Genomic DNA, 23,469 nt, shown 5'->3' on the forward strand with positions numbered 1-23,469 from the left:
TGTAAATGCAAATGCCTGGTAGCTTCAAATTTTCATTATATCTTTTTAGTGCAATTTTCACTGCTTTGCAGATAGATCTCGAATTGATCATCATCCTTCTTGACTTTGAACTTCTCCAGTACAACCAAGTCATGCACTTTTCTTAGTTTTACCCTCTCTTGATTTGCAGATGTCTGTCATCTCCTATGTTTCTTTTACCTCCCTAATCACTGGTTCAGTTAATGCTTCTTATCTTTCATTCCCACCACAGAAAATAACTGGGGAGGTTCTGTAGAGTTTTGTTGTTCATTTCTCTTCCTTAGAAGTTCACTAACTGTTATAAGCTTATCAGAAGGTCACATGTTTCTGCCTCCACCTGCAAATTAAGTTGCAACAGGATACTTTTGGATACTGCAACTCATAGTCTGCATTGGTGTCAACATGGATCTGATGACTCTCGAAGCTATCTTCCGTCCCTACGTGCTCTTTTTACCAGCCTGTAACCCCAGTATTTGAGTCCTTTTCATAGATACATTTTGGCACATTATTACATATTATTAACATGGAGCTTTCAGTATTCTTTATACACCTTGGAATTTTTCAGCTACTCAAAGAACTCTACTCCCATTGCTTCTTATACTGACCAGTGTTTTCCTATAGTCCTTATTGTATTCAGTACTTCCAAGACTAGATCCTAGCTCTCTGGTCTCTAAACTTCTACTCAGGCTGTCATGAAAGCATGGAGGAGCCTTGTGGTGTTTACGCAGACCTTGCCAGGAAAGGATGTGGAATGGCAGCTAGGGCTTTTCAGAAACAATTACACTGATTTTCTCACCTACACATTGCTAGGATTTTAAAGATAGAAAACTTTCTTCATAGGGAGAAAAGCTCTGAGAGAGAGGGGATAGCATGCATATAATAATAGGAGAAGGTACATAAAGATGGATATCACTGATATAATTCTATTTTATTTTGGTGGGGGCAGATAGTATTTGTTTACTGTTTCTGCTTACCTGTTATTGCTTATTATAGTAGTCCATGGTAAATTAGTTACTTTTGCTAAGAAGAAATAAAAAATAAGAAAATAAGAAAGAGATGTTGTCAATATAAAAATCACACTCAATCTAGCATGACTGAAAATGAATACTCCTTGTATGAACAGAAGTCAAGTGGGTTCCTCCATGCTGCCTCTTTCAGCTTTACTTTTGGTACTGAATAAAACTTTTCCCTAAGTAATTTCATCGATTGCTTAATATTCAATCTACCAGTGAAACATCTGTGAGTCTTCCCTGAAACTCAGGAAAGTGTTAAAAGGTTATAATTTAAAAATGTTAATAAACATTTGTAAAGGTAAATTGGAGGATCACATTTTTAGGAATTCTTTATAATTTTAGAAAAAGTTAATCCCCAGTAACAAAAGTATAATTTATAATTTGCCTACTGTCCCTTTTCTACTCCTATATTTTGTGTTTCCATTACTATTTTTTATGTTGTCCAACTTTTAACTGAACCTGCAAATTTTAAAGAAGAATAATTATTTTTTTTCAGAGTGTTGGGAAGAAATTACCTCCAGCCACAGCAACTCAGGAGCCAACAAAAATAGAAGTGGACAGCAGAACAAAAAGTAGGTTTCATAGGTTTTTCTTTTTTGCACTTTGTGCTATTAAAAGCAAGCTGAATGCTTTTCTGTGGTTTTGGTTAAAAGAGTATATAAAAAAAGCAAGGATGCAGATAGATATATCTAGGATAAACTTTTAGAGGTGGTACCTAGACAAAGTGCTTTGTTTCACAGAATCCTCTGAATTGTTTCTGCTCTGGTCACCCTACCTCAAGTTTTCTGCCATGAAAAATAAAATTAAATTATGTGATCAACTTTCAGCCTTGAGGATACTTTGGAATTAATCAGAGTTGAATAAGATCCAAATTCAGGCTGTAACTTTTAGGTCGGTCATAGAAAAATTTCTCTTGTTGTGAATGCCCTTGCCTTTTTCCTCTTTTTTTTTTTTTTTTTAATTATTTAAAGTATTTTATTTCTATTTCTTAATGTAGCAGAACTAAAGTGTATGTGTGGTGCAGTTTGTGTGGGAAATCAGAAGAGAAGGCTCTGGGGAGACCTTTCAGCAGCCTTCCAGGACCTGAAGGGGACCTACAAGAGAGCTGGAGAGTGAATTTTTACAAGGGAATGTAGTGACAGGACCAGGAGAAATGGCTTTAAGCTGGGAGAGGGCAGGTCTAGATTAGATGTTAGAAATTTTTTACTGTGAGGGTGTTGAGGCACTGGCACTCAACTGGGTGTTGAGGTTGCCAGAGAAGCTGTGGTTGCCCCATCCCTGGCAGTGTTTAAGGCCAGGTTGGGTGGGGCTCTGAGCCACAAGGTCTACTGAAAGGTGTCCTTGCCCATGGCAGGGGGCACTGGGACTAGACGATCCTAAAGTTTCTTTCCAACCCAAACTATTCTCTGATTCTCTGGCCTTCAGTTCTTTTTTCATCATTTCAGTGCTTAACAATGAAAAAGTAATGATTAAATCTTTCAGATATATCTCTATAATGTTCTAAGGAGGCAAATGTAACTAGCTCACCAAGTAACACACATATATATTTCCCATATTTTGATTTTATTTATATAAAATTACAATTAAATGTTACAGATTCTGGTGGAAAAGAACAAGAGGGAAGGGAACCATATACATACATATATATATATATATATACATATATAGCCATACCTTAGAAAAGAAGCTGAATATAACAGAGTTGATTTTCTTTAAATCTTGCACAGTCCTTCTTCCCTGATGTGTTTATCCTTTTAGATAGTTAGTGGATAACATTTTGTCTCAGAACTGAAACACGTGCAGATATATGCAGGAAAGAATCTGGATCAGCAGAGCAGGGTCTGTCTGAGGGAAGTGTGTGGTTACAAACTAGTTTGTACAGATTTTCTGCTCAGAGTTGCAAAAGCAGCTTATAAGAGCTTTTAATGAATTATTGTCCATTAGCTCCACCACAATCACTGACTTGCTACATCCTCTTATCTTGTGCCCCCGGGCCAGCTGGTTCTAATGGGAAATACTGCAAGAATTCAGCTGCCCTGAGGATGTGAAAACTTGAAACACTGAAAAATGTGTGAACTGATAATGCAGAAGAGGGCTCCTGAATGTGTTTTGGAATTACTTTTGCCAGCCTGCAGGATGAACAGGTCAAGCTGACCTGAGTGCAGGTGCCACCAGAAGGGGTGGTCTAGGGGCTTTGCCTTTATGTGGGAAACCAGGCTCCTTTCCACATCAGCCCACTTCTGACAGCTGAAGCTGCTTACTAAATCCCATCCCAGGGTATGGCAGGTTCAAACTTTCACATATATAAACTGAGTATGGAAATCTTCTGACTAAAGTTTAGAAAACTGTATCTTCTACTGTGATCCATTGAGCTCTGGCTGACAGAGTTTTCCATCAGCCTTGGGCTCTGGATCGTCCTTCTTTCACCTCTTTGTTATTTCCCTCACATTTTTGGCCAGAAAAATCCTTCTTTTATCACTTCTATCACTGTCTTCATTCAACATCCATTTTGCCAGAGTTGGTGAGAAGGATAGGCTACTTATTTGCACAGTATCTTGCTGATTTTTAACTAAACTGCATTATTTAATATTTAATCTTCCTTGGAATCTCTGGGGCTTCAGTAGAATTCTTGGCATCTCTGTTCATGCTTGGGAAAGAGAAGCACATCTATAGGAAGGTCTGATGTAATGTAATTATATATAATTTTCTTAGCCTCAAATGACATCACTGAAGACTCATTTCATTCGGTTGAAGTTGTCCTTCACTTAAATTGAAAAATGTTTCAGTGCAAATGAAACATTTTCAGTCTGGTTTGGTGTTTAGTATAGGCGGAGGAATAATTTCTTTATAATAAAGTTAATGTCTGATAGAATTGAGGAGTAGGGTCAGACTCTGGCATAAGACTATGATCTATAATATGTCCTGTTATGTCTAGTAATTTGTAATTTCTCAAAAATTCAATTTTTACTTTTTACCACAAACAAGCTTGAGAAAGCATTCAGTCCAGGGAAGTTTGCAGTCTCAGAAAATTGGAAGTTTGCAGTCTCAGAAAATTGGTGAGTGTTCCAATTGCTGTGTTCAGCACAAAAATACTTGGACCTCAAGTACTTTCACTTTTGCTTGCGATGGTAGTATCCCAGTCTTTCTTGGAGTCTTTAACTGCTGGATAAAACTACAAATAAAACTATGAATTAAAGCTATAAAGATACTGTGCCATTCTCCAAGGAAGCAGCAAGAAACAGAAGATCCATAGACTAAGCTCAGTATGGAGAGGGAGCTTTTGGATCCATGGTTTAGATTCCTTTAGGATTACTCTTGGAGATGAATGTTGCAGGCAAGGCAGAGGGTATGCTTGGGAGAGATGGGAGAGTTTTTCATTTTCCTCATCACTATGACTGATGATGTTATTTCTTAGTGCCAACTGGATTAAAAAAATGCAGTGGCATTGAGAAAGAACCAGCTGAAGAGGAAGCAGGTACCAGCAGCATCTTCCATCTCTGCCCATGGGGCTTCAGCAAGGAGTGATGACTGCTGACTTTCCTTGTGCTTTGATTCCAGTCTGTTTTTTTTCTATAGCTTTTCTGATGTGATAGGGCAGTGATCAGCAGTGAGGCACTTGATGTGCCATCTGCTCTTGGAACATGCAAGATGGGCTGAGCTCTGCAGTGGGGTGAGTTGGTTGAAGCAAAAGGCAGAGGTGTGTATTGGGAGAGGGGCATCTCCCAACAATACGCTATGTAAATCTCCTCAAAAATGGATTTAAGATTTTGCGGGATAAACAGATAACTCTTCAGGGGCAAAGAGGACTTTTTGCTCAAAGGAAGAGCACACTGAAGGCACAAATCTTTAGAAGGTTTGAGGATCTCTTGGAAAACATCACTAACCTTTTATAAATGAGGGAGTGCATCTTTGAAGAGAAAAGGGAAGAGCTGTTTGGTTTAGATTTGTGGGTTCCTAGATTTAGAGGAGTATTCTGCTCTTGAAGTTCCATCTCTGTCATGTAGATGGGATGGCACATTAATGCATGAGTGTTTACAATCCTATTTCTGGGGCGAGATGTATTGTTTTCTATTAAATAGCTTACTTTTAGTATGAGTGGCTTGTGGTGAAAAGGATATGTTGTAGAAAATATATGTAAGTTTTGAAATAGCTCTGTTGGATTCTAAAATTTAGCAAAACAAAAACATCCACTACATCTGAAAGTTATTGCAGATTACTGAGACTGCACTAGGGGAGTATAAATAAGCAGACAACAAAATAGCAAAGGCAGCAAATCACAGAGTACATTGACCACAGCACTTAATTTGATTAGTCCACTCACTATTTAAAATTTGTGTTGAGCTATTGCATAATAGTACCAAGATCATAGCAAACAAATAATCTTTTTTGCATGATATAGAAGGTGTAAGGAATAATGAATATATATTAATAGGACCATAGTTACATCTGTTTCTATTTTTTTTAAATAAAGCGGTGTTTTGACAGTTTACATCTTACTAATTTCTGTGAAAATATTAGTGCAATTTATTTATGAGTCTTGAGTGTAGCAATTAATAGTAAGACCTAATTCTGCGGAGTATAGTGTTTGGATTTTTTTGTCTGGTTTGTGGTTTTGGTAAGAATTATGTAATTCTTCACTAGATTTTGTATGTTTTACTGCATTTCAGAAACATGAGTGATACTCAGAGAGGAAGTTTAAGCTCAAGGAATGCTGCTTGTTTTCTTGCTTAGTATTACTGTTTGTGTCCATATTGATTGCTGTATGATTTAGACTTCGCTGATGGGGAAATATTTAAGCCTCAAAAAGTAACTATACAAAGAAGCAACAATAGGAGTAAAAGGAAGAGATTGTGTCATCTCGCCCTAAGAGGAAAAGCAAATTGCAGAGTCACTGTCCCGTTTGAAATGTAAGCTTGAATGAATGTTTGTGGACTGCCCTCTTGAAGGTTGCAGTGAATCCTAAGAGTGTGGCAGGAGAGCAAACTGAAGGGTCACGCTTTTGAAGTGAACAGGGTTCAGTGATACAGTAAATGGAGTTTGCTCAGATCTGGTTGGAACAGTATGATATTTAACCAGTCTCTCAAAATACAAACAAATGAATTCACCTGCTATTCTACTGCAGGACCCCAACTCACAGAGCTGTAAATTAACATCAGTTCTTCACCCTGCAGTGGTAAATATACATTGAGCACTGAATTCTGTCAGTGGAACACTCTCCTTGCAATGGCCTGGGTAATGAAGCAGGAGTGTTCTCTAGGAAGGCTACCCCCTGCTATTGTTCTCCCTCTTGAGGCAATTTTGATTTTTTGAGGGGTTGAGAATGTATCAAAAAGGACACATTTTCAGCTTGGGAACAGACAGTGTTGCACAAAGATACATGATAACAACCCCCATAAAACATCCTGTTCTCTTTGGGTTCATCCATTCATTCAGTTCCTTGAGCAATGCCCATTGCCCATGGCTGGGAGGAGCTGTGAGTTTGCAGTGAGAGACTGGTCTGGAAGAGTAAAGTACTGCTGAATTGATAAAATAGGACTGAAAAGCTCATGAGTATCATGTTTCCTCCTCCCTTACTGTTTCCAAGAAACAGTACTGTTTTCTGCTGTTGGGGGTTTATTAACAGATATATTTTTATCAGGTAAGGAGGAGAAAAAGAGGCTTCTGGAAGAACTGTCTGTGATGTATAAACACAGCTTTGGATGTCAAATATAAAAATGAGATTTATCATCTACAGCTGAGGGATACTTAGTATTGGTATCTTAGTTTGGAGTTTTAATTTCTCTTGTATATTTGCCAGGCATATAATAGGATATATTGTTTTGAGTTTTAGTATTTTTCTGGTTTTTATTTTTTCTCATTTGGAAAATCCCAAATTCAGCAAATTCCAGTGTGGTCTATACAATGCTGTGTCTGAAATTTTTTCTTTTTATCTTTTCTTGCTTCCTATCTAAACATGACTGTTGACATTAAGTGCTTCTACATCCTTCTGTGGTATTGCACCCTGCTGAGTAAGGACAATTTTAGTACTGATGTGACATAGCCTATTAGATTTTATCTGCTTTTATTTATATGATTTTAAAGGTTCATATTATTTTGAGTTCTGCCGGCTTTGTTTTTGCTTGCTTAAATCATGTTGGTCTACCTATCCCTTAGGAGAAGTTTGAAAGCTGACTTTGTCCAGTTACTCACACTGCTCCCAACCCATCTGTGCTGTTGACACCTTTGTTTCAGTATGATCCATGGGTTCAGTGATTTAGTGTATGTCTGTCTGAATTGTACTCAAGAAGTCCAGACTTGCACTGTGCATAAACCATATTCTTTTTCTGTGGCTGTTCCTTCACTCTGTGCTCCTGTGCCAGCATTCAGAGCACAGGGGGGCCATGAGACTCCCCCAGCTCCCTCTTGTGCCTCTCAGAAGTTTGTCTTCTTGCTCTTTATGAACCACATCATCATTTGGTTGATTTTTGATATTTTTCTCTAGTTTAATTCCTTGTTTTGCTGCTATTTGGATTTTTTGTTTGTTTGTTTGTTTTTAAGAAAAGAAAAAGTTAAGAATAGAAAAGATTTAGAATAGAAAAGGTTAAGAGTTTGGTGGGGAGAGTGGACAGGTCATGAGACAACAGAGTTCTTGACATCAAAACTAGAAGGAAAAGATATGTAGCTATCTGCTAGAGACAACTCACTTCCAGATCATCAACTGATACTTCAGATGCTGAAACCACAGCCCTCTCTCCACTCTTGTCTGTCAGGACAAGATAGACAATTCAAATACCCAGTCTTCAAATAGCAAGCGAGACCTGAGGGAGGCTTATCTGTTATAGGTCTGAGGATACACAAGCCCTCTGCTATCCAAAGCATTTCTTACCCTGAAACACATGGGATTCATCCATGCCTTGAGCAGAAGCTGCACTGCAGACATCCTGTCAGAGTGATGCTGCAGTGGCTGTTTGCAGCTTTTTAGCTGTTTTTTGTGCTTAGCTTCCCACTTAATCTTGAGTTGATGCTGTTATTGAATGGAGGATCAATGTATGTGTCTGAGAATGGCTGTTCTGAATGTTCGGAATGATCCGTCTTGTGCTCAGGTGTTGTTTACCTCTGAGAATCCAGCCAGTTCTGTATCCCAAAAAATAAATGCTAAGCCTGTTCCCAGTAACTAGAGACTTGCCTGAGTGTGCAGCACTCAGTTTCTTTAGTGCAGTAATTCATCTACATCAACTCTAGACTAATTCACTGAATCTATTATTTATCACAGCTGCTTTTTGGAGTGTGGATATACTCAGAATAGGAAAAAACCCCATGATGATAATTTAAGGTAGCATGCCACTGAAGTGTAAAATGTGCTGAATCTCATATTTATCTACATGATGCTTTGCATCCACCTAAGTCAGTGTGTGTCAGCTTTCTACCAGCTTTTACATAAAATGTTTTTATACTGTCTCAAAGACAAAGCAGTGAGCAGGTGGAACTTCCTAGCCAAGTCCACAAAGAGACATCCCAACCCTTCCTCAGAATGCAGTAAAGCAGCAGTTAGACATCCCTTTCATCCTCTGAATCTGAGTTGTGACCTGGTGGTTCTCACATGCCCAATTGTTTGGAAAAGTCACCAAATATTTATTTCATAGTGCTCTCTGCTTTCAGAACAGGGAAAAGGATTTTTTTTCCTTGCTCACTTCTTTTCCCTCAGAACTTTTTTTCATTGTCTTCATCTGAATTTTGTTTCTTCAGAGACACCAGAGGAGGTGTGGTGAGTTGACCCCAGCCAGCAGCTATCCTCCACCCAGCCACTTGCTCCCTATAAGGGTGAGAGCAGGGCAAGCAAAAACAAGAAAATTCATTAATAAAGACAGTTTAATAAATAAAGGAAAGAGAAATAAAAAGAGGCAACACAAAGGCAACCACCATTCAGTAGATAATTCATTCACCACCTACAGTGGATCGATGTCCAGCCTGTCTCCAAGGACTGGAAGCCTCCTAGACCAATACCCCCAAAGCCCACCCATTTTTATTGCTGAGCAGGAGGCCATATGGCACAGAATATACCTTTACTCATCTTGGGTCAGCTGCTGTGTCCCCTCCAGCTTCTTGCCCACCCTGGCCTACTGGAGGGATAGAAAAGGGAAAGAAAGAAAAAACAAAAGAAAAAAAAAGAAAGCTGTGTGGGTATACTGGGCAATAGCCAAAACACAAGTGTGTTACTAGGGCAGTTTTAGTCACAAATCCAAAATACAGCACCATGTGGGCTGCTGTGAAGAAAATTAACTCCATCTCAGCCAGACCTAATACAGGGCATGGCCAGAAAAACCAACTGTAATGGTCACGGGTAAGTCCAAACATTTGTGTTCAGAATAAGAAATCTGTGAAACCTACAAAGTTCTTGTTTGCTTGAACCAATGACACATAAAATTCATGCTGAGTGACAGCATGTGAAGAACTTTCCTGTTCCCTACTAGTATTATTTAATTTGTCAGGCTGATGGTGCTTACAGAGAGCAAACTTTCAGATGCACATTTCTGGGCTGCTTCTTTATGGTTGATGTTCCTCTCACTAAACTTTTGAAGTCTGGACAGAGCTTATGTGTCAGAGCCCTAAGTTTGGGTTATAATCATGTGAGTTTGGTTTTGGTGGGTGGTCCCACTGGAGATCTGTCGCTGCTGTCCAGGGAGTTCAAATCATGGTTAAGCTCATCAAATGTAGGGTCTGCTCTTGGAGTCAGGAGCAGCTCTCAAGGCTTTGCTCATTTTAGAGACTTGATCTCCTCAGGCCATGGTGCACTGACCTGCACTACCCTCACTGCAGTACAGTCAATGCACTACAGTCTCCGTTGGCTGCCCCACTATAGTGCAACAGGCTGGTTTCTAATATCAGATGCCTGAATCTAAATTTAGTCACAAGACCAAAGCTTGGGGGCTGAAGTCAGTAGCCTGCATCTGGAGCCCTTAGAGATACCCCCAGAGTATTTAGTTTTGACTTGCCTCCACCTGTCAGGCCAGAGGGACCTGTCAATTCCACAGGTTCAGCCGAACTATGCATGTGTCTTACATACCCACAAGTGTCTGAAAATGCACTTAGTCTGGGCAGCTGAACTGGTGGAGGCTCAGATACTCTCAAGTAGGATAATGCAGGTTCTCTCTATAGTAAGCATAAAATAATAAGTCCTGTTATTTCAAATTACTTTGTATTTCTGTGGCCTGCCAGTACTTCTCTGCATTGAATATGGAAGTTGACTAGACATAGAGGTCACCAAAACTGAGACATTTAAAGTGAGGTGAACATTTCTACAAAATCACATGCCCTTCTACAAACAGTAGTTAGTCCTTTTAGACCTGCTGTCTTAGAGTATCACATATTTTTATGCATAGTTTAACAGCTGTAAAACATATTCCCTTTTTATTTGTAAGGCACATTGACATACTCATCTGTTGCACAGCAACATGTAAGAAACTGCTTTTCATGACAACTGCTTTTTATGATTTCTGAGTAGGAGTGCTGGCTTCTGTATTTTCCAGTTGAAAGTTGAGATGATATCCTTATTTATAGACAGTAAAGGAAAAAGAGCTGAGGAAACTTTAGAGTAATACTCAAAACTCTTATACTGAGTTGTACAGGTGGTTTAGTTATTAATGCATTAACATTTATTAATGTATTATTTATTATTGTACCATCTTTATAGATTCATAAGTATCTGCTTTCTTGCACACAAGGGGAGAGATAAGCTATGTCAACCTACTGCGTCCTTTATGCTTCCAGTTTATGTGATGTGGTGGGAGGCCATAGCAGTGGAACTGTGGAAGGAAGTGTCAGATACAGGCTTTCTCTAAGGGAAAGAGGCTGTGGCAGGTTGCTATCTGGAGCAATCTCATTTGAGATAATTGTTCTAGGGGCTACAGAGCTGACTCCCTGGATGACGTGTGTGGGAATGCTTATCAGCATGCAGTTTTTTAAATATTTCATATTGTTTATGAAGGTCTCAAATACAAAGAGAAAGATGGCAAGGAAATAAGGCAGCACAAAGAGACACTAATGGAATATTTTATGAAGATTATTCACCCTTGAATAAGCAGTTGTTATAAAGTGATAATTTATCACAGTGAATGTTCTTCCTTTCAGACAAGGAGTATTGCAAAGTGATATTTCCGTATGAAGCACAGAACGATGATGAACTCACAATCCGGGAAGGTGATGTTGTCACACTTATCAGTAAGGTAAAAGCAATATTTTTCTCCTATAAGCAGTGATACAGTATTTAAAATTGACATAATTTAATTGCCATGAAATTAGTATTTATGTCTTTGACAGTGTTGTTGCTAAACCAATGCTAGTTTGACAGTGAAACATTACACAGACTTCAGGGCCCTACAAATCCCTTCCTCCTGTGCTTTAGAGTCTTACCCTGATAATGTATGTAAAGCAAAGAACAACCAATGTGTACTCTTGAGCCCACAAATTTATAGAATTAATTTTAATTTTAATCTGATGGCAGAACAACATATATTGTTAAATTGATCCCTGTAACAAGCATAATGGCTTAGAGAATAAATTGGAAGATTCTAGAAAGCAGCAGCTTTGAATATTAGTTTTATAATATACTTGCAGCTTTCACGCGTGAGGCTTTTTTTCTTGTAGGAATTGTGAATTAGATTTCTGTTTTAGACTGAGGTAATTTGCCTAAATTAATGTACTGAACTAAACATTTAAAATTTAGCCAGCCTTAACATTCTGGTAAAGAAGAAAAATATGACAGAAAAGGAATAGTTTTAGATCTGTGGTTTTTTTTCCAAAATTATATGAAATTATTCAAGATTAAAAATGAAAAAACAGTGCCAGGATTTATACTAAATCTTCAAAAACCATAGAGTGAGATAGTGAGTAAACAGTTGGTTTTCCTTTAGAAGAGATGTGCACCATGTTGCAAAGAACAGATTAAAGTTTAGGTGTACTTTATTTCCTGCTCCTGTTTAAAGACTTTATGGTTTGTTTAAAAGTTTTTGATTGCTGGACATAAATATTTGTGGGGAAAAAAAAAATCTATAAACTAGAAAAGGCCTTTCCATAAGGAAGATGAATCATAACAAAGTACACAATACTGCTGCTTTTTTTTGTGCTTATATGAAAGTAAAATAATTAGTACTGTAACTGATGTGTTATAAGAAATTGTTACTTGACTGAAAAATTTGGCACTGTGAAAAAAACCCCAGAATCTTGGGAGGTACATGTGGGGCAGTGTGCCACATACTAAGCTATTTTCAATCCTAGAGGACATCTTTGTCCTGAACAATTCGCATGTAACCAAGGAAAAGTAATCAGGCATTTGGTCGGACGAGAAACTGCAAATGTAAAAATAAATTGTGTACATTAAATATCCTTTAATTACTTGTCCTCACTGACTTTTGTTTAGCTAGTTTGTAGAGCTGTGTAGCTCTGCCTAATTCAGAATGTTCTCATGTGAGTATTTAACAGTGTTTCTGATCATGAAAATGGCTTTTAAGATGTTGCTCCTGTCCACTTTATGCTTTATTGATCAGAATGATTTAATTCCCCAAGATGGCTGGTCTCTGGGTGGAGCTGTGTTCATCAGCAAACATAGATAAAAAGACAATTACATTACTGAGGTTTCTATGTGAGCTTTCATTCGCTTGCTTTTTCCCATTTTCTTCTTCCCTCTGTCTCTGCCCTCACAGTGGAAGGATATTTGTCTTTCATAATAACTAAGCTGATGATTTGACCATATTGATCAGTATTCCAAATCATGCAGAGGGAATGGTTTGGAATAGTAAATACGCTATTCTCTAGCCATGTCCTTCTACTCTCCAGTGATATCAAGCCACTGCAGACATTTTATTTGTCTTCTTTTTTTCTGTGTCATGTCATGTCTGCGAACACTTACATAAATCCATGCCTCTAGAGAGTGGGGGGGTCTCAATGCACAAAAGCCTGGAGTTTCTCTGTGGATGCCTTTTCATGGGATGTCTGAACTGATCTGAGCCACTGAAGAAATGGTGCTTAACGAGCAGTCACTTTGCAGATCCTTTTGTGCTTTGCAGGCCTCAGACTTGTGGGGTTTCTTCATCTGTTTTTAACACAGTTAAAAAAATAAAATTCAGGCTATGTGGAATCAGGGTCTTTGCTGTAGAGTTCTGAAAACAGTGAGGTCTCCTTTATGCTCTACCACATAATACAGTAACTTTATTTTAGTCTAGATCTTCTGAAGCAGATGTCTGTTGTCATCTTTCTTTTAGTCAGCATTAACAAAAACAGCCTCACCTTTCTGCCCACCAATGGCTTTTGCTAGAGAGTTACCCGGAGTTCAAATTACCATGCTTACATGACCAGTTAGTGAGCCATGCTGACTAACAGGCATCAAAGAGAAGCACATGGAATGAATCAGAAATTATTGCCATGGCTTTGCTATCAGATCACAGAGTTTCTTTCAATTTATTTGTAATGAATTGTTTTGCAGCTTTTGCTTTCTATGCTGGAAAGCATTAGATAGCATTTATTCTTCCCAACTATCTAGACTCAAAGAGAGAAGACTGTTACTTTTAAGGAAACAGATGGGTGTCACAGTACTTCCTACAACCACAGATGCATTATTGTAAAACAATGTATTTTGTTGAAATCACTAAAAACAAAAAGTGATATAGATTCCTAGCATAAAAAGTCTGTTACTAGACTAGTCTGTTTTTCCACAGTTAGATCCATAGGAGTGTTGAATACTTTAGTTTTAACTCATGCTGAATTTGCTTTTAATTGAAAACTACAGCATTGGTGAGAATGTGTGGCTGAAGTAAAGAGTGAGTGACAGAAGAATGGGAGAGAAATCTCATGAAAAGAATGTAAAATGCATAACAATAACCTTAAAAGCATGAAGATGAGATAGCACTTGATAGGTGCTAAGACAAAAGTGGATGGATCAAATGAGCTAAATGGGAAGTTCCTACAAGAGCCTGTGTACAGGTGCACACACATGTGACAATGGGTATGTGAGGAAGCTGTTAGTCTAATATTCATCTTAAAACACTAAGACCTAATTTTGTGGAAAGATGAGGAATGAGTAAATGCCGAATTCAATAGCACCATTTTAACAATATCCACAAATAAAAAGGATAACAGTATAGCAGATTTCTCTCTTTTATTCAGCTGAATTAGTTATAAAAGTCCCTTTGTCAAGATCATAAAATCAAGATCAGAAAATATCATTCTAATATAAAGAGCAAACCTTTTTTTTTTTTTTTTTAATTTTTTTTTTTTTTTTACTGTCATGGCCTTTACAGACTGTGTTTCAAGTTCTCACTGTTTTGATGGATGTTGAGATCTTGAATCACAAGCTGGTCAGAACTTCCCAATAGGTCTCTGTGATAAGAGAATTTGAATACCTGAGTTTCTTTGAAATAGCTAAAGAATACTTTGAAAAGATTTGCTGAATCACAAGTAACCTCCCTAATCACATGTAGAATGTGCTGGAAAGGTTTATTTAAGTGCTGAAGAAAGTCAGTAGAGGCTGATCACGTACAGGTCAGAATGGTATGTTTTTGGGGAGATACAGGGTGAAGGATGGCATTATGCAAAACTGATAACCAAAAATAATTGCCTATTATTTGGAAAATATATGCTATGAAATAGAGTCCCAACATATCTTAGTTAAAATGTACCTAAAAGACTGAAGAAAAGCAGAAACTTCACATGAATCTATTCCAAAAATCTCTGGAAAAGTTTTTCTTTCCTTCTTTGTCCCAGTGAAGCAAATACCCTTTTAAATACCTAAAAAAGGTTTTATTTATTAATAAGTGGATATAAAAGTGGGCAAATGGTAGTCTTCTATTTTCTTCATGCAGAATAATGTAAAAGCTCTGAAAATATTGGTCAGAATTGTAACTAAAGGTAAAAACTTCATCTTCAAGGCAATAAACTAATAGACTTGGTACCTTTGCTTGGCAAAAAAAGAGTCTAAGAAAAATATGCCTTTGAAAGAAAGAGAATAAAAAGAAAAAGACAGTAATTTTACTTGTACAGTTAAGGTGATAGTTGTGCATTTTGATGATTAGATATGTTCATGAGGTTAAAATTATGAATGGTAAGAGGCCATGGGATACAGGGCCACTGTAGATTATTTTTGCATTGTCAGGCATTTGTGTTCCTTAATTAATTTTTTTTAGTGTCTTCAAAATATTCCTGACAGCATTTGGGTATGGGCAAGAACACTGGTAATGACTGCAATCTGCAGCTGAAGGAGGGTGGAAAACAGGTCTTTTATCATGCTCAGATGTTAATTTTGAAGATTGTATTTGTAATAAATAGAGTTTCTTCTAAGCAGCAAAAGATTCGTGGGACATTTTCAACTGTCATGATGAAAATTTTACTGGACTTTTTATTCCAGCCCTCTTAGACATAGCTATTGTAAGGCACTTTTCTACAAATTTATTAATAGCTTTGATAAATTATGACAAAATGCTTAGGATTCTTACAACTTCACTGAAAATGACCTGTGTGAGGAATCAGTAGAAATAGCTACATAATTTCAAAGCAAATACATCAAGCACACTGGCAGCTGTGCTCTAATTCAAAAGCAGTTTTACTTGCAAGGATGTAAAGAAGATTTCATTGCAGTGCATCAATCTACCTGAGCTCTAGGCAGTAAAGACCACCTTGTTCCCAGGAGAGAAAATGGTCTAGATAAATAAAATCAGCTGCTTCAAAAATCATTGTAAAAGAAAGATATCCCCACCTGAACCCTTATTTTCAATGGATGGTACTGATATCAGTGGCAATTCTGCTAAATCTGAATTTTTAAGGTTATTTTGCTGATGCTATTCAAATAGTTACTGCATTGGTATTATGAAAGACACAACAGGATAATTACTAGTGAAAAACTTACATGACCATTTATCTGGTCTAGATATTTAATGAGATATTTAACGACAACCCAATTTGTAGAGCTTAATTCCGTGCTGGGGGGCAAAGAGCCACAAACTTAGTTTTAAAAATAAGCATATGGCAATCACGTTTTACAAAGCTTGTATTTGCTTTTGCTGTTATTGTTAATAATTTATTGTGAGATTTGCAAGTTTTGTGGTTCAAAACGCTGTACATTTAGCGACTTCCTGCCCTGCAGCATATGCAGTCGAGTGATAAGACAGACAAGTACAGGTGAGTAGAAGAGTATAATGAAGCAATTCAATGATATTCAGTTTTGATAGTCTCTTTGACCGTGTCCTTTTCTCACTGTTGGAGTGGTGCTGCGTGTGTTTGTCCCTGTAAGAGCACGGAATCTGGCTTTATGCAGTGTTTAATCCCGCCCAATCGTTGAGGTAGCCACGGGGCAGTTAATTTAACCCTGACTGTATTTATAGGCGGTTACTGGAGCGTGGCCCTTTTGCCAAAACAATTTTACTGCTTTTCTCTCTTACAACATCTTTAAATGCTCATCCTGGTGCAGGAGATAATTGTCCAGAGCACTTTCTTTAGCTGAGCTATTGGCAAGGCAAACTCATCTGTGCAGGGTTGTGAAGGAAAACAGCTGCTCTAACGGATGCAGGAGGCTCCTAAAGGGATGAAATTAGTAAGTGCTATGTTAAAGAATCTTGCCAGTGAGTTGAGGCCATGAGCAGGGGAAGGAGCAGGAGGCAGACAGTGTGATAGAGGACACTCGCTGATACTCAATCGAACATTTCACTGGGCTGGGGAGTCACTAGAGTTGGCAGAAATTGTTTCTGTGGGGTTTTATTCATTGCTGAAGTTTTCTGTACACTTTTAATTACAAACAACACACATGTATTTTACAAACCTTGGCTATAGAAATATGTGAAGGAATTAAAAACTTTTTTTTCTTTAAATGTGAGCTAATAGGTAGGTATTACTAATTCTTCCTTATTGAGGTGAAATCTTCACTATTTTCTCCTCCAAAAACAAACCAACAGAATGATAATATTTGAGGTCATTAAAAATACACCTAATTGGCAAGAAGACAGAATTTTTCCAAGCAGAAATGTGGTAGCTTAAGACTGTCTCTTTCAAAATAAAGTCTGTCTCTTTCTTCCTATGAAAGAAAGGAAACAAACAGTCAAAAGTCATGATAGTCAGGTAATTTTTTTTCTTCAAGTTTTTCTTGACTGACAACTAAAATCAAGATTTTTTAGCTCATTTTTACAACTTAGTTTACTGATATAACCATGCAAAAAATTTTGGTTATGCAGGGTAAAGTATGATCTGGTTTAATGAAATAAAAATACGGCTTTCTGTCTGAGCAATGCAATGGACTTTGGTTGACACTGAATATTTGGTCATGCAGATGCCCCTTTTTGGGGTTTTAATACAAGATATTTTGCACATTTTTAACTTCTACAGCTGTCTTGCATACAGAAACTGAAAAGAATACAGTAAGTAAGGATTTAATACTGCCCAGCTATAAGAAGGCTTTTATGATGTTTTGTGTTTAAAGAGAAGCATGTAAGCAATAAAGGCACTTCTTGCCTCTGGAAGGTGAATAGGCATTTCACTCAGAAATAACAATGCCATAAAGGCTCCTGAGATATCCATGAATTATTCATCACTGGCCAGACCTAATAGCTGTACCTAATCTGCTTTCTGTGTTCCTTGTCCCCTACCCTTCACTACTTCCCTTGGCACCAGCTTTTCCCCCAGGACATCCTGCCTCCTCCTCTGATTGGGAAACCTGCTTGTATCACACTTCTGATTCCATACAAGGAATTATTTTGCACATTGTGCTTGCAGAGGGTGCAGTTTTACATGATGGATGCTAAAAGGGATGGTTCTCCTGCCCTTTCACCTTGCATCTGACAACCACAGGACACACCGGGGCACGTGAGCAGGGACGGGTGATGGAGGAGTGGGACTGCCCCAGCAGCTTGCTGAGAGGTTGGTGTAGCTGTAGGGTCACTTCTCCCTGACCTGAAACTTTCCTCTGTAGGTTTTGACTAATAGGAATCAGAATGTTTGGATTCTTTCTGGGTTTCAAGCCATGGTGCCTTGAGGGATGGCAGCTGGGGTAGGTCCTGCAAAGCAAGCCATGTTTGACATACCTCCAATGTGTGCAGCGAGTGCCCTGGGTAAAACCTGTGTCATTTCACAGAAGCATGAATGCTTCCTCAAATGAGTGATATAAAACAGTTATATAAAATCCGCAGGTGCACTGATGATCAAGTAAATAAATGTTCATTTTCTGAAATTATTCTCACTAAATTATGGAAAATAGACTCTGAGTAATTCCTCTTGCTTGAACCTTGTCCTTGGCCAAGACTTTAAAATGTTTAGAAATAATTTTGTAGCACTTATTCATATCTTGCAGCATTTCTTGGCTGCTGTGATTAGCAGTGGGGCGTTAAGGTCTCTGTAGAGACAAAGCCTAACAACGTTTAATCGGGAACCAGGTGCAGCTTACTTTTCATTGGCATCTTTAGAAATATTACTGAAACACAAATGTTTGAGCTAAGCACTTAAATAAGCTGTTAAGCCTGTAATTAGTCCAGGGAGAGTGGAACAGCCAGGACTCAAATGTTGATCTCATTATTGTATTTATAATATTATTTTTTTAAAGTACACACTGAAGTTCTCTTTTCCTGTTCTTCTTACCACCAATTGTGGTGCTACAAGAGTGACTTCAAAAGAAAGGCATTCTTTTGTTTGTGGGAAGTCCCAAATTTGAATTTTGACAAATGCAAGTTCATGCCAAACTAGGTAGGTGAAGTAGCAGGATCCCTCATGCATGCAATGTTTCAAGATTTGCATCATTTGAAAGGCGTTTTGTTTGTAAGTATGTTTAACACAGCCAAGCTAATCTAAGAAGGCGACATATTTTGAGATAAAAAAGGAAAGAATCTTTTTTTCTACTTAGAAAAGATATTGCTGAAATGCTGAGGTGTCTGGAAAACTGTGATTATTGCTCACAGTGTGGGGTTTAGATTCACTGCTTAACTTCATCCTTTCTTTTATTCTGAATGTTGGGTTCACCTGCTGGTTTGATGGTATTATCTGAAGTCCAACGTTTTCAGGGCAGGGAAAGCTATTTCAAGGGGAAGTAAAAATGCACATACAGTGCCAAGTAATTAGTAATTGTAATTAGGACCCTGGTCCTAAGATGTCTTCCATCTAAGTGGTTTAATGCTATTGCATTAAATAATCTTTCAAATGTTTTGTTCTAGGTTTTTATAATCTTTCTAAATACAGAAAATGTAATTACATAAATATTTTATCTTGGCTCATCAGAGGCATAAATTATGTCTGTTACTAGCACCACCTTTCATGTTTGTGTTGGCTAATTTAGTTTTAATTTGAGTATTGGAGTGTTCGAGTTTTATGATGTGGAACATATTTATTTCTCCACGATAATTCTGCTGAGTGAACATTGCAAATGAAGTGAATCCTCAGAAGAGATTGTTTTGTTCAATAAGCAACTTAATTCTTCCTGTTTGTACAAATATTTAATCAAAGCTTTTTAGCCTCATTACTGATTAAACTATTTAGTCACAGAATGTAAAGTCAAATGATTAGGCCTAGCCTGAAACAGATTTAACAGAAAAAGTACATCTGCTCTGTTAGATCCTCTACTCTAATGTCCTGGGTATTGCAGGTCATTCATTATTCTCAGCCAGTTTCTTTTTTGCAGGGTTCAATAACCTGGGCCAATTTTTGAACTGATTTTGTCTTCTGGAGAGGTGTCTTCTTGTTGTGCCTTCCACTAAAAAGCACAGCTTGGAAAGAGCAGTGTAACCAGAGCTGAAATAAAGTCTGATTTCTGACTCTCTCCTGTTTCCTTCCATACAGGGCTGACATGAGGATTTCTTAGTAGAGCCTTGGAGCTTGCAGATTAATAAAAATTTTCCTGTTTGACTGCTTAAGCTTTGAAAGATGCAACTGGCATTATCAGTGTAAAGTTCTGTATGGCTTGGGCATGAGAACTGACAGGAGCTGGGAAGGATCCATGCAGGACTTGGGGCTTTAGGGATATGTTAAAGGATTTGAGCAGGATAAACCCCTGGGTTAGGGGCCAAACACAGGTTAGGGGCCAGGGCTTTGATGCTTTTCTTTCAATATTTCATAATCTACGTGTATTGCAAGAAGTATGTAAAGAGAAAATGGGTTTTTTCCAGGACTGCTTCGGAAGACAAATTTATTGTCTATTGGGCTGTCTCTTTTTTATAAATTATCTCATATTAGGTAGTTGTTGAGAGATTCATACCGTCTTAATGACTGGAGTTTCTGCCAAGGAGTACTTGATTACTAACCAGATGCTCATTTTCTTTAACAAAATGTAACAAATTTTGCAATTTTTGTACTGTGAGGTCTCAATCCCAGTAACTGAGTTTATAGTTATTAACAAACCTTGATCATTTGGAGAAGTGCTAGGTAGTGCAATGTGAGTGTAATGTAAGCCTCTGGAGAGATGCTTTCCTTCATTCATAGATAGTTTACCAAGTTTAATGAGAATGGATGAAGATTCTAAAATCTATTCTTTTCTAACTCTTAAAATAAATTTGGATTTTGAGAATGATCTGTCTTGGTTTCAGCACCATGACACTGAATGTAGTAAGAATTTCTAAAGAAACATATTTTAAGATCATTAAAATGATTTTGTCACTCGGATTTAACATGACTTTTTTTTTTCCCCCACAAATGCCAAATTGTATTAATGAAGATCTGATGTATTTTTAATGACAGTTTCAAAATCACAGAGCCCTTCCAGTGGCCTTCTCTGGTGTTTGTGAGAGTTGGGACCTCTTGGACCCAGCGCTGCAGTCAAGCCTGTGCAGGTGCTCTGTGAGGGTGGGTTGTATGGCAGAGGGCTTGTCCTCCAGATTTATCTTTCTATGAGGCCTTTAATCCTCAAATTCAGAAGCCTTTATATGTTGCATGTATCTCTGTGAATTATGGTTGATGCCTTGAAAAGTTCAATAGACACATTTTCTTTGCATTAAAGGTGATTTGTTTTTCTTTAAATGTTGATGTTGGCTAGCTGTTGTCAAAAGACTTCTGGAGAGATGCTTACAATGGGGTTAGCAGCAATCTAATGGGGGGCTGCCAGCACAGAGGAGCTGACACGTGAAAGCTCAAGCTTTCATGAAAGTGCAAGCATAAGGATTCATGGCTTTCTGAATAATGCAATTTTTCCAGCTCAACATTCTTCTTGATGAAAACCAGCTTTAGAAAGGCAGAAGGAAGGCAGAGATTTAATGAATGCAAATGACAATGGCTGGGATTTTAATAATAATAATAATAATAATAATAATAATAATAATAATAATAATAATAATAATAATAATACTAATAATAATAATAATAATAATTTTATTTTGTAAGGAACTATGTCTTCTAATGGAGATTTCCAGAAAAATAATACTTTCTCAAACCCTGCACCATGATGGTGTATCTCAGTACAGATACTACAGAATAAGCTTCACATACACTTTTCTGGGGGCCTGCTCTTTCTTGTTCTTAGTGTTGTCTTCTGTCTTAGCTGTAATGATGAAATCTGTGTGATTGAATGTTGCTGAATCAAAAACTTTTCATCAAAGACCTGAAAAATCCAGCAGTTGTAGGTTGATGTCTAAACTATAGCTTCATATTTTAGCAGTATTGCAAAGTACCATCATGTTCAGAGGACCAGACTATGCAGCAATCAGCTCCCTCAGAAAAACAGAAGTCCTATTTACAGATGAGAAGATTGGCCTTTTTCAGATGCATTTCTTCAAGAGTTTACACAGGTGCAATTCAAGTCATGGATAGGAGAGAAGATAATTGCATTATTACTCATTTTGTGACCCTGGGGAATCGAAAAAATCTCTCATTTACTTATCCTGACAAAAGCCTTCCTCTTCACTAGGGGCAGCTTGGAAACTAGGTTAGGGAGGGGAGAGATGAACTTGGGCATGGCACTCCCTGAAGTTGTCAGCTCTTCCAAAGGTAGCAAGAGATGAGAGGAGTGGGTGCTGCCTTGAAGGCCTGGCTGCTTTGGAGGAAAAGGCAGGAAACATCTTTGCCCCTAAAGTTAAGTGGAAAGCATGGCTGCAGCAGTGGATGCCTGTTTCCTCTCAGGCTTCCTTGAGGAAGGTAAAGCTGCAGAAATTGCAGCTTTATTTAAATTTCTGCAGGTAAAGCTGCAGAAATTGCTCCACTCTTGGTAGATTCCCAGTATCAGAAGGCTGTTAATGCTGGAGAGAGCAATCTTGATGCACTTGCAGCTGGCTGCAATGATGATAGAAATACAAGTCCAACGGGCTTCTGAACACATTATAATGTATACATAGAGCCAAGTAGCTACAAGTTTTTATTTATAAGATTAAGAACAGTCTCATAGCATACAGCAACTCTCCTGTAAGTGACTTCAAGAAAAAAAAGAGTAAAAAAAAAAGGGTAGAATAATGCGTAGTACTTGGACGAAAACATACACTGGAGTGTGTCTGACATTTAAATTATAGTAATCTTGCATTCTTTATTGACTCCTGGTAAAATAATGAGAAAAATCCAAATAGTAGAGTTTTATTATAAATATGTTTACAACCAGAAATGCTGCTTTGCATTTTCAGCAAAACTGTTGGTTTCCTTCATGTTCCTTTTATCTGGCTCAGGCCTGGAGTGCAAATAGCAGTGTGGGCTAGAAATAAACCCATCTCTAATAACCAAATCTGTTTTTTTAGAGACAGAGACCTTTATATGAAATAAAAACCCCTCTGTCTTTGGGGTGTATGAAACTCCTGCCTCCTTGGAGCCAAGGGAAAGGCTGTGAAGCTGTAAGCATTTCCAGCAGGGAGAGTTCAGTCAGGTTTGTGTATTGGGGTAATCAGTCAGCACCAAACTTGTAGCTGGGACACGGCTTGGTGTGAGAGACACATCACTTGCTGGGTATGAACTTGAGTCTTTTAATTTCATTATCTTCAATGTGGTATCAGGTACTAAAGGGGACTGACAGCTCTGCCTTATCTACCTCCACTGTCACCATCAAAGCAAACCAGCGGTGGTGTTTGAGGGAAGGGAAGTTTGTGTTCTTGGGTGGTGAGCAGCTGGACTCCTGCTCTGGGGACATGACATGGGCCAGTGTCGTGTCACTGGTGTCTGGGTACAGCTGCTTCTGTGCAGAGAGAGGAGCATTTGTCAGACTGCAGAGCATAAGGCACTTTATGCTGGGCTTTTTGTTCAACCTCCACCATCTTCTGCTTTTTTCCTCTTGAATTCAGAGCACCAAGAGAAGGAACAGCAAGCACAATGTTTGCTCTAACACAGAGCAGTAGTTCTGCTGCTAAGAAACCTTTTAACGTAGGATACTGTGCACATAAGAGACCAAGCAATGTCATGATTCTTTCACCCAGAAGAGGAGAAAGCATGACTCTACTGTTCTATGACTTTTCTTCATCAGTATGAGAGTGGGTGCAGGATCACTGCAGTTGCTAAAAGGTGACAGCCACGATCTTATGCTGTCGACCCTACTTAT

The 23,469-nt window shown here is 38.1% G+C and overlaps 1 protein-coding gene across 8 annotated transcripts in view; it reads left to right on the top strand.

Moving 5' to 3' along the window:
* SH3KBP1 (SH3 domain containing kinase binding protein 1) overlaps positions 1-23,469 on the top strand; it is a 212,755-nt gene that overhangs the window by 149,720 nt on the left and 39,566 nt on the right. For all 8 annotated transcript variants that reach the window (XM_058840401.1, XM_058840394.1, XM_058840428.1 and 5 more), the window contains 2 exons: positions 1,528-1,603; positions 11,139-11,233. In XM_058840401.1, the coding sequence (XP_058696384.1) occupies positions 1,528-1,603; positions 11,139-11,233 (171 nt within the window). The remainder of the gene's footprint in view (positions 1-1,527; positions 1,604-11,138; positions 11,234-23,469) is intronic.

This window comes from Poecile atricapillus, chromosome 1 (genome assembly GCF_030490865.1).
Source record: "Poecile atricapillus isolate bPoeAtr1 chromosome 1, bPoeAtr1.hap1, whole genome shotgun sequence".
In the NCBI taxonomy this organism is placed as follows: domain Eukaryota; kingdom Metazoa; phylum Chordata; class Aves; order Passeriformes; family Paridae; genus Poecile; species Poecile atricapillus.